General features: G+C 38.1%; 2 protein-coding genes across 3 annotated transcripts in view; both read right to left on the bottom strand.

Annotated features, from left to right (window-relative positions):
- The window catches only part of LOC119598268 (histone-lysine N-methyltransferase, H3 lysine-79 specific-like), a 2,679-nt gene extending 1,556 nt beyond the window's left edge, over positions 1-1,123 (bottom strand). The window contains exon 1 of the mRNA XM_037947919.1: positions 1-1,123. This exon is cut by the window's left edge and continues 388 nt beyond it. Coding sequence (XP_037803847.1) covers positions 79-882 — 804 coding nt within the window. The 5' untranslated portion in view covers positions 883-1,123 and the 3' untranslated portion in view covers positions 1-78.
- Positions 1,124-7,467: 6,344 nt separating this feature from the next.
- The window catches only part of LOC119598616, a 32,345-nt gene continuing 27,312 nt past the window's right edge, over positions 7,468-12,500 (bottom strand). For both annotated transcript variants that reach the window (XM_037948292.1, XM_037948293.1), the window contains 4 exons: positions 10,110-10,262; positions 9,657-9,869; positions 9,100-9,231; positions 7,468-8,055 (listed from right to left, as the gene is read on the bottom strand). In XM_037948292.1, coding sequence (XP_037804220.1) covers positions 7,867-8,055; positions 9,100-9,231; positions 9,657-9,869; positions 10,110-10,229 — 654 coding nt within the window. In that variant the 5' untranslated portion in view covers positions 10,230-10,262 and the 3' untranslated portion in view covers positions 7,468-7,866. The remainder of the gene's footprint in view (positions 8,056-9,099; positions 9,232-9,656; positions 9,870-10,109; positions 10,263-12,500) is intronic.

The following is a 12,500-nucleotide window of genomic DNA, read 5'->3' as shown; positions in this document are numbered from 1 at the left end:
TTATGTTGTTTTGTGTTGTTTTTTGTTTGTTTGTTTTCGTAGAAAATAAGAAGGAAAACTGGGGTCCTGTTTTGCTTTTCAGAGGATGATTTGGACGGGGAACACTGTCGTGGAGTTGTGCTGCTGCTGCTGCCGAATCAGCTCCAGCTCCAGGACCAGCTTCTTCTCCCTCTCCCGCATCTCCTCCAGCTGGCGCTTCAGCTCGTCTCGGTCACGGATGGCGGCCTCCAGCTGACCCTGCAGCGCCTCCTTCTTCTCCTTCTGCTTCTCCCGGTGGATCTTGGCGTTCAGGGCGTTCTGTCTCTTCCGCTCCATTTCTGGGTCTTCAAAAGTCTCGAGCTCGTACAGTTTCACTTTGCGAGGGCGGCGCCTCCTTGGGGGCGTTGTGCCGGGGGGATACAGGCGCTTCCTGCCGCGCTTCTTTGGGGGGTCGCTGGACGCGCTGCCTTCGCTTCGACTCGCTCCTTCTGCGGGCGCCTCCTTCAGTACGGCGACTGCCTCCTGCTCCTCCTCGGCGGTCTGCACTTCGATGGTGACGTCAGGCGAGTCCAAGTTCACGGCGGCCTCGGTTTCGGTGATGGTAACGACAGAAGGCGCGTCTTCCACCACGGGAACCGGCACAAGAAGAGTGGAGTCCAAGGGTTGCATGTCGATGAAGTCGGGCATATATCCTATGTTCATGGTCTCGGTCAAGTTCGCCGACGGTGACAGGGGCACAGGCAATGGCAACTCTTCAAACGAAGGATCCAATTCTGGGAAGAGGTTGTCGTCGAGGAAGGCGAATTCGCCATTGGAGCCGCCTATGCCCATTCCGTCCCGGAGGACTTCGTCGATGAAGTCGTGATTGAGTATATCTGGCACCTGCTTGACGTGCTCCGACATCTTGGATGATACGTGAATAGCTCTTCTCAGAACTAATGATAAAACTGGACACGAGTTCTGAAATCTTCGTCTTTTTACTGAATCAACTTCACTCGGGTCACAAGAAAATGATCTCGTAGGCACTCTTAAGGCTCACGTAAATTCACAGATTCACAGAGAGAAGTACGTCTACTCTCGATGAGATTCAGAGGAATTCTGATGATCCTCGAGGAGAGGAGAGCGAAGGGCCACACCCTGCGCAGCCCTGCTTTCGTCCGTCTGCGCATGACGTCATCGCCTTTGCCGTCCTCTCTACCAATAGGAATCGCCTGTGTAAATTTCCCCAATTGTCATTGGTCGGAAATTTACGGCTAATACGTATTTAACGCAGACTGAAATGCGCAGTTGATGATGTATATATACAAAGGTATTGCATTATCTAACTATCTTGTCTATTTAAACTTCACTATGCAGCAGTTTTAGCATTTAGAATTAAATAAATGTGTAAACAACATTAACAGGTACATGTATATAGTAAGAGCTATTGCCGCTATCAACTACGGCGGGTCGGGTATCAATTATTTGAATGTCTGAAATCATTTTTTCAGCAAAACCAGTTTCTTATTAATCTTATTGTTGTGTATCTCACTATGTCTACTAAAATGCTTTCCGAATTTCTCTCTGTCTCTGTCTGTCTGTCTCTCTCTTCCACACAAGCGCGCGCGCGCATACGCGCACACGTGTGTGTGTGTGTGTGTGTGTGTGTGTGTGTGTGTGTGTGTGTATGTGTGTGTGTGTGTGTGTGTGTGTGTATGTGTATGTGTGTGTGTATGTGTGTGTGTGTGTGTATGTGTGTGTGTGTGTGTGTGTGTGTGTGTGTGTGTGTGTGTGTGTGTGTGTGTGTGTGTGTGTGTGTGTGTGTGTGTGTGTGTGTGTGTGTGTGTGTGTGTGTGTGTGTGTGTGTGTGTGTGTGTGTGTGTGTGTGTGTGTGTGTGTGTGTGTGTGTGAGCGAGCGAAACTAGTGTGTGGGCGGCCGTCTTAGAATTCTCGGAAATGGTCGCGAACGTACTGTGGCCGAACGTTCCAATTCAGTTCCGAGAACGGTGGACCTTTATGACTCTCTCTCTCTCTCTCTCTCTATATATATATATGTGTGTGTGTGTGTGTGTGTGTGTGTGTGTGTGTGTGTGTGTGTGTGTGTGTGTGTGTGTGTGTGTGCGTGTGTGTGTGTGTGTGTGTGTGTATAAAATGTATGAATGAGAATGAATATCTTCACAATACAAGAGATGTATTTGACCGGTCTCGTCAGAAATACATGTATTTCTGACGGTTCATATATATATATATATATATATATATATATATATATATATATATATATATATATATATATATATAAATGAACACACACAAACAATCACGATTTAGTTTCATGTATATATGTGTGTGTGTGTGTGTGTGTGTGTGTGTGTGTGTGTGTGTGTGTGTGTGTGTGTGTGTGTGTGTGTGTGTGTGTGTGTGTGTTTCACAATCTTGCTATTCGAAGAAGTGCGGGTTTTAGATGATCTCTTACAGCTCCCCAGTGCACCCAGTTACAACAGTTATCAGTCACCTTATCCATATTTCACAATCTACCTTCCTCTTCTCGTAGCATTTGGCATTTCTCTTTCTTTTTTGAATTTCCTCGTCCCTGACTCTCTTAATCTCCAGGAACTGCAATATCTATGATTTTATCTCCTTATCTACGAGTACAATATTAAGATTTTTTTTTTCTCTTTTTTTTGCGCCTTTATCATGCCATCGCACTGTATCAGAGTCATCTTTTTTTTTATCTTTTTTCTGCGCCTTTATCATGCCATCGCACTGTATCAGAAAGTCATCTTTCTCAATCACAACTTGTGATCTTAAACCTACTGCACAATGTTAGTGCCACTATATTCACAATAATATTATTATAATAATAAGTATTGTTGACCAAAAGTATACATTCTCCTTTTACCCCCAAACATCTTGCATAAAAGGGGCTTCTGTGCACCCCTTCAGGTTACTTTTCATAAGCCATTACCTACGGAGAGGGAGAGGGAGAGGGAGAAGAGGAAGGAGGGAGGGAGATAGGGAGAAGTTGAGAGAGAGCGAGAGCGAGAGAGAGAGAGAGAGAGAGAGAGAGGAGGGGAGAAAAGAGAGGGGAGAGAGAGGAGAGGAGAGGGAGAGAGAGGGGGGAGAGGGAGGAGAGAGAGAGAGAGAGAGGAGAGATGAGAGAGGGGGGAGGGAGGGAGGAGGAGAGAGAGAGAGAGGGAGAGCAGGGGAGGGGGAGAAAAGGAGAGAGAGAGGGAAAAGAGGAGGAGAGAGAGAGGGAGAGGGGGAGAGAGAGAGAGAGGAAGGGGATGTGAGAGAGAGAGAGAGAGAGAAGAGGAGAGAGAGAGAGAGAAAGAGGGAGGAGGGGGAGGGAGGAGAGAGAGAAGGAGGAGAGAGGGAGAGGGAGGAGGGAGGAGGAGACGAGAGAGAGGAGAGAGGAGGGGGAGAGGAGAGAGGAGGAGGAGAGGGGAGAGAGAGGTAGAGAGAGAGAGAGAGGAGAAGGAGAGGAGAGAGAGGAGAGAAGGAGAGAGAGAGGGGGAAAGGGATGGGGAGGGAGAGAGAGGGAGGGAGAGAGAGGAGGAGAGAGGGAGGAGGGAGAGGGAGGGGAGAGAGAAGACGAGAGAGAGAAGGAGAGAGAGAGAGAGATAAAGAAAAGAGGTTAAGCGAAGGGGGGGGGAAGGAAAGAGGAGAAAGAACTGAGGAAATAAAGAAAGAAACCCCCCAAAAAAGCAAGAAGAAAAAAAAACCCCGAAAGGGGGGGGGGGAAGAAAAAAAACAACAAAAAAAAAAAAAAAAGAAAACAAACAGAAAAAAAAAAGAAAACAAAAGAGCAAAAACAAAAAACCAAAAAAAGAAAGAATCATAAAAACCCAAACCCCTTCACCAACCCCTAAAAAACAAACAAAAACCACCAATAAAAACCCAAAAACAACCCCCCCCAGACACACACACACACACACACCACCCCAACAACACCACACACACACACACACACACACACACCCCACACTAAAACAACACACACACAAACACACACACACACACACACACACACACAAAAACACACACACCCCACATAAAACACACACCACACACACACACACAACACCACACACAACAACACACACAACCAAACACACACACACACACAAACCACAAAAAAAAACAAACACACAACAAAACACACACACAACACAACAAAAAAAAAAAAAACAAAAACAACAAAAAACACAAACAAAAAAAAAAAAAAAAAAACAAAAAAAAAAAAAAACAAAAAAAAAAAAAAACAAAAAAAAACAAAAAAACAAAAAAAAACAAGGGGGGGAACCCGGACAAAAGAACAGAGGAGAGGGAGGGAGAGGGAGAGAAGGGGGAAGGAGGGAGAAGGGAGAAGGGAGAGAGAGAGAGAGAGAAAAGAGAGAGGGGAGAGAGAGAGAGAGAGAGAGGGAGAGGACGAGAGGAGAGAGAGGGGGAGAGATGAGAGAGAGAAGAGAGAGAAAATGAGAGGAGGAGGGAGAGGAGAGAGAGAGAGAGAGAGAGAGAGAGGGAGGGAGGGGGGGAGGGAGAGGGGGGAGAGAGAGAGAGGGAGAGAGAGGGAGAGAGAGAGAGAGAGAGGGAGGGGTGAGAGGAGAGAGGAGAGAGAGAGAGAGAGAAGGAGAGGAGATGAGAGAGAGAGAGAGAGAGAGAGAGAGAGGGGAGAGAGAGGGGGGAGAGAGAGAGAGAGAGAGAGAGAGAGAGAGGAGAGAGAGAGAGAGAGAGAGAGAGAGAGAGAGAGAGAGAGAGAGAGAGAGAGAGGAGAGAGAGAGAGAGAGAGAAGGGGGGGGGGGGGAGAGAGAGAGAGAGGGGGGGGGGAGGGAGGAGGGAGGGGGGAGGGAAGGGGAGGGAGGGGAGAGAAGGGAGGGGGAGAGGGGGGGAGAAGGGAGGGAGGGAGGGAGGAGGGAGAGAGGGAGAGAGAGAGAGAGAGAGAGAGGAGAGAGAAGAAGAGAAAAGAGAGAGAGAACGAGAGAGAGAGAGAGAGAGAGAAGAAGAGAGAGAGGATGAGAGAGAGAAAAACAACAACAAAACACAAAACAAACACAAACACCAAAACACAAACAACAACACACAAAAACAAAACAACAACAAACACAAAACACAAAAACAAAAACAAACACAACAACAAACACATACACAAAACACAAACACACACACAACACACACACACAATCAACACACACACAATCACACACACACACAATCCACACACACACACACACACACACACACACACCATCCACACACACACACACAATCCACACAAACCACACACAATCACACACCACACCAACACCACACACACCACCACACACCCACACACACAACACACACCACACACACACACACACACACACCCACAATCACCACACACCACAACACCAACCCACACACACACACAAAAACAAACACAACAAAACAACAACAAACAACAAAACACAAGCACAACAACAAACACAAACACAACAACAAACACACACACAACAACAAACACACACAAAACACAAACACACACACAAAATACATGCATACACTCACTGTGGCTGCATCATAAAATTAATTGTAATTGTGTGAAATACTCATTTAATTTTCTATCCCATATGTTACCTGAATGTCATTCGTAAAATGAATCCTCACACTAATGATGCTGAAATGGTATATTAGTAAATCTCTTCCCCTCCCATTTTTCTTTATATCCAAATAAAACCACAAAAAATGACTTATATTTCTAAACATTAGTATTTGGCAGCCGATTATTAAAGATGATATGCAACCTATGTAATACCCTAATCCACATCTTGCCACTTAGCCTCCATGTTGTTTATATTACAATTATACACACTCCTGGGCTCTTTGTGTTATATCTGCATAATAATATTTAACAAATTCCTAAGTTGCAGGCTATTGATAAAAATTGTAGCAAATGACCCTCCTTTCTTTTAATCCATTTTTTTTTATACTGTGATATGAATGTTCCTAGAAAATCATATCCATGGTGTTGAACTGGTCATTGTGGAAGATCTAATGTAAAAATGTATAGGAACACATATACCAGTATATCAAAAATGGAATAACATTTTCTCTTCATATAGATTTACTTTAAATATATATTGAATTTTTGCACTTTTACAGTGTACTGTGAAGGGGCCTTGTAACTTTAAGAAAATCCAGTTAGAAGTACACAGTGTTACAATTCAGATATTGTAGAGTATATATTTCTTTAATGTTACTCAAAAATGGGCTACCGTGTAATGCTGTGCTCAGGATTTACACTTAATAGGATATCTAAAAAGGAAAAAAAGTAGAATTGTTGTGACCATAAAACTACACTAAAATGTAAAAACATGTTCCAAGTCTTCACCCTAATCTACAGACATGAAAAGATACTTAATCATTCTTATGGCATACAACAGAATAATAGCATGCTAAATCCTTTTATATACCACTTCAGGTCACAAATTTAATAGTAGGTAATCATCATGAATATGGTTAGAATAGCCCACAATGTATATCCCCATTAAACATCACTGTGATTCTTATTATGAACAAAATAATGGTTTACTTGTGGTAGTTTTTGATACTACTATTATCACTTCTAACACAGAGGTACTAAATCAACGAACCCCACTTAAAGCCACTTAAATTTGGGCTTAACAATTAGATATGAGAATCTGAGTTAATCAAATACCTGGACAATACCTCTTAGCAGAATTAAAGGATTTAAAAAGTTATCTAAGAAAAACCCAATCACCTCATGCGTAAAAAGACTTTTTCAGTATCCTAATTTTTCCCATTACATAGGAAGAGCCAAAAAGAGTCAGAAAAAATAATGACACTTAACAAAGAACTTCCTGAAGATTTTAATGGGTTTAAGTCCATACCTCAAAGTGGAGTGCAAATCAGCAACTTTCTAAAAATTAACCGGATACACACTTTGGATAATAAGGAAACTTCCTCTGGAAATAGGACCCTCACAGCATGGTCAGCAACCCAAAATAAAATAGAAATGCATACACGCAAAACATGTGATTAATTTAAGAGCTTTATATGAAATAAATCAGGAAAAAAGAAAAGTCACTCCTTTCAAAGATATATATATATATGTATGTATGTATATGTATGTATGTATATATGTATGTATATATATATATATATATATATATATATATATATATATATATATATATATATATATATATATATATATATATATATTTTTTTTTTTTTTTTTTTTTTTTTTTTTTTTTTTTTTTCTTTTTTTTTCTTTCTTTCTTTCTTTCTTTCTTTCTATAATCATCACTTTGTAATATCTTACTTTTATTTACTTAAAGAGTCAATCCTGACAAAATCATTTAGCATATTCATACTTCATATTCATATTTTCGTGACTTTTCTACTTAAGAATAAACTAATTTTAGATGCAACAGCAATCAAAATAATTTTTATGTATTATGTTCACTACACAGTATTTTGAATGAGAACAAAATCAAAACAACAGACTGCTTAAGCTATATTCAATATAATAAAGCCACCATTCTAATCTTTCTATGATCAGAATATAAAAATAATATCAGAATATGATACACTGAACATATATCAATGAAATCATCTGAAAAACTGAAACTATCAGATTAATACAATTTATATTTAGTGAGCCAACTAAAATAACTTCATAAAAGAAATACAGTTCTGTGTTCACTGCATAATGAAAATTAAAGTTTGCACAGAAAAAGTTATGGGCACTCAATCAGAAAGATGAAAACATAAAGCAAAAGAATTTTCCATTTGTAAATGCAACTTCAAAAATAAACTACACAAATCCTTGTCAAAAAGTTAAAAAAAAAAACCCTCATATTCATTCCTCTCTTGCAGAATAGAAGGAATCCTTGTTTTTAACTATATAGGTGCTTGCAGGCGCTCTGACAGTGAATCCATTTGATTCTGTATAATCTGCAATGTACCCTGCAGTCGAACATTTTTTTCTATCTCTGTGGTAATTTCAGTCACAAGAGCATCTAGATTCTCCTTCTCTTCTTTGTGTGTTTCTTGCAGACTTTTATCCATTTCACATAATATTTGGTTAACCTGAAATAGAGATATCAATCGTATAAGTTCTCATAGACTGGACAGTGGGAATTAGCTTTATAGCATTTTAGGAAAAGAGTACCTTGTTATACATCAGGGCTATTAACAACATGCAGTACAATAACAAAGTGGATTAACAGACCATCACAATTAGGAATAATCTTCCCCTCTGATACATTAGTAATATATAACTACTGGATGAAGTATTAACAGTTCTCTAAGTTTCAAATTATGTGTATACAGGTTTAGAAGTCTCTTTTCTTGAACAAGCATTTTACCCCCTGTTTAAAAGCTCTTTCCATTTCCAGCAGTAAGGCTTATATATATTATCTTTTGTTACTGGTATCTAAACTTCAACAGGAATAACATTGAACTTGATGATTAAATAACCAAGTAAACTGGACAAGAGTAAAACTATATCTAAACCATTAGGTTACAATACTCTAGAACTTGTTCACAAAACAAAAAGACAAATATGTACATGTCGAAACTATCGCTCTAGTTGTCCCATACCATGAACTCAACATCATTCAAGCAAATTTAGAGGTTTATAATTTTGGCAAAACTTGAATAGTGTCACAAATCAGATTTATTAAATAAAATGTAATTATCACTGACGTTAAAGCAATTTGAAGTTTCAGCAGAAGTAAGAAGCTTCTTGTCCTCTTTGCGAACCCTCCCCTTGTACATTAACGTATAATTAACATTAACATTAACTTAACAAATTTGAGACAAAAATGCATAATTTAAAATACTTTTAAGCTGGAACCTGTGAACAAGTTGCTGAAATTACTAATGTTTTATGCAAAATTTAGCGTTACACAAAATTTGCAATATAAATGTTTAATTCAGCCATGCAAATAGATTCATGTGATTTATATTACCTACTTTTCTTCCAAATTCTTACAACTAGACCAAATCCTTTCACTGCCTTTAGCTAAAAATAAAGTTGGTATTGCAATAGATAAAAAGAAATATCCCCACAAAGAAGTTTTCTATAAAAAAAAATCTAATGATGGAGATGATAATAACAATAATAATTACCTTTCTGAGAACTATTTCTTCAGTCTCACTCATGAGAATTTCATATACTTCTTGTTGGTTATTGATCAACATCACCTGATCCTTTGTTTCACATGATAACTTGTGGAAGTCTGCCATGCCTCGGTCTGCAACCTAGTTTCCAGGGAAGTTAATTCATCATTATAGTCCTACTGTCATAATAGTAATAAGAAACACAGCAATAAAGATAAAAGACACACACAGACACACAGACACAGATACAGACACAGACACAGACACACACACACAAAACTATCATAGCACACACACGCACACAAATGCACACAAACGCGCACACACACACAAACACACACACACACACACACACACACACACACACACACACACACACACACACACACACACACAAAACTATCATAGCCTAGGCATACGTCTCTGAATTAAATTGTGGCTCAGTATAATTCAGCTGCAATATATATTTAAATATTTCAAATGTAGCGAAGATTATGTAAAAAAATAAATATATATATAATAATAACAACAATAAATAAATAATTGAAAGAAAAAACAAAAAATACCAAAGCATCTGAGTTGTCTGCAGCTACTTCTGGTGTGACTCCTTCATTGAATATATCAATAACTTGCTGTCTAAGATTGATAATGTCTTCATGGGCATCACACGCAGAATTTATGGTGTTGTCTATAAACTTGACATTATCTTCAAGACATTCATTTCTGCATTCAAAGTGTTCCTGCAATTCAATTCTGAACTTTTCATTTAAGAACTGCTTCTGTAAAGGAAAATTTCATGTGTAAGATGCTTAAAAGACTGTTTCTGCAAAAAGCATAAAATGGATCACCATGGACATGTCTGCAGTCTCACATTTGAGTGAGATGTATTCATCTAATAAAGTAAGCAAAGTTTAAATATGTAACAGGAAAGAAATAAAACCACTGCTCTTATTTCCATAACATGACATATTTCACATCCATACAGTGCTTAAAAGATTAAATAACAGAATGACCCTTACCAAAACACTAATAATTTCAGTGTTACATTTCTGCAGATATTGTTGCCTCGTTTCTTGAATCCTGTGGAACTCCTTGACTGCTTCCTCCAGTTCCTGCTGCATCTCATGAACTTTCTGCATGACTAAGGTCCACTATCTAGATACTACGATGATCTGTAAGGAAAACTGAATGAGAGATATTTATAACACAGTGGTTTGGTTTAGATCATCATAAAAGTTAAGTGGTATTTAATCACAGGACATAGACTCTCTCTCTCTCTCTCTCTCTCTCTCTCTCTCTCTCTCTCTCTCTCTCTCTCTCTCTCTCTCTCTCTCTCTCTCTCTCTCTCTCTCTCTCTCTCTCTCTTTTTTTTATGTGTGTGTGTGTGTGTGTGTGTGTGTGTGTGTGTGTGTGTGTGTGTGTGTGTGTGTGTGTGTGTGTGTGTGTGTGTGTGTGTGTGTGAAAATCATGTAGACAGTATGTAATGTTTCGACATATGTAAAATTACAGTATCAACCCTGTATTGTAAATTATCGAAATCTTTTGTGTACTGCATGGTAAGTATTCATCACATGTAATAAATGCATCATGCATCCTATCAACAAAGCAAAAGATAAAACAAGACATTCTGTTAATCATCCTATTAGACTGTCTGGAACCAACACACTAGTTATCAACAGAAATATGGAACTTCACACCAGTCTCTCAGATCTCACCTTCAATTTTCATAAAAAACACAAATGGATCATTATCAAACATCTTACCTAACAATCTCACAAAAAAGGTATCTAATTGCATGAATTTGCTAAAATCAATCAATCAATCAAAATAAGTATGCTAATACTAGAAGTATTTAAGTACTTGTATATCTGCACGTAACCTTAAAAAGTAGACTAGATGCAGAAATGTGAAAAGAAAAGAAACGAAACAAAACCACACAAATAAAGGAAACATTTAAAGTAAAATGGATGGGGAATCTCATCTGACTTGCTTCTCCAATCCTAGAACCAGGTAGCCATTTCCTTTTGAGTGTATGCATGTTCTAAGAATTGCTCATGCTCACATGCACATACTTAAGGCCAGCAACTGCTTGGTATAACTGAGACATAAGCTGCCACTTACTTCAAGGTTTTCTCAGTGATCTACAAATAAACTAGTTCACAGTTTTGGGTCTCTTTGGCAATATAATCACAGCGTTTATTTTTCACAGCCTTTGGTTGAACCTCTACAGAAATAATTTTGTAATCTACCATTCCAGCTTAAGATTTGTTTCTGCACTGCCACTATGATATTTTTCTCTCTTATAAGGGTATACAAATTTCATGTTTCTCAAAAGAAGGCATATGAATTGTCCTTTCAGAGAACACTAACAGTACAGTATGTAAAATTAAGCTTATTTTCATGTAAAATTACTCTACATTAGAGCCTTTGCATTCCCAGAATATAAAGATATTAGACCAACTTACACATACACATTAATGACAGTTGGGTAAATAAAACATTAAGATATTCATAAAAGTCATGCACTGAAATCCTGAACTGGGACATTTTTACTTCATTTTGTGACATCTTATATTTTCTAGTAAGGTTTCAACAGCAAGACACCATGAGCTTGGACATGGTATAATGAGGCAAGAAACCCGTACGCAGTGGAGATACAACTATGAATCTATCATTGGTTATACCTGCACAAGATATTTCAACATTAGTTCCAATTGGAGTACTGGGGAATTAGTTACAATAAAAAAGAAGCACAAATTTATATTGTAATTCTACAAACACTGACAATAAGCCCAATGAATCAGTTTTATGATGCTTGTGGGGATGCTTTGTACCCCACCAAATGAATAGAAACATAATTTTTTTTACCATGCGATTTAAAAATACAACTGAGAAGAAGGAATACAGTAAGCAGCAACTTAATATGACAGCTGATAATGAAATAAAGGATCAGATCAGAGATGAAAGAACTAAAAATGAAGCTTAAAAAAAAGAAAAAGAGAAAAAAAAAGAAAGAAAGAAAGACAAAAAGCTTAATCTTGAGAAAAAAACAGCAAAATATTCCACCTCCAAAATGAAATTGCAATAGAAAGTTCTTGGTGAAAAACATTGCAGGCCTATTGATAATGAATCATAACGATCTTAATTATACAACTTTCAATGAATGAAAAACATAGACTAATTGAATCAATGATACAGTGCAACAAACTTAACAGTTAGACCAAAAGATATCCCTGTAATATTTTTAAAGATGGCACAGCTACTAAAAAGTACACTGATGGAAGATAATAACATCCCTCTCTTATATATATATATAATATATATAAATATATATATATATATATATATAATAATATATATATATATATATATATATATATATATATATATATATATATATATATATATAT

Source organism: Penaeus monodon, chromosome 41 (genome assembly GCF_015228065.2).
Source record: "Penaeus monodon isolate SGIC_2016 chromosome 41, NSTDA_Pmon_1, whole genome shotgun sequence".
In the NCBI taxonomy this organism is placed as follows: domain Eukaryota; kingdom Metazoa; phylum Arthropoda; class Malacostraca; order Decapoda; family Penaeidae; genus Penaeus; species Penaeus monodon.
This window is presented reverse-complemented; position numbering and strand designations above follow the sequence as displayed.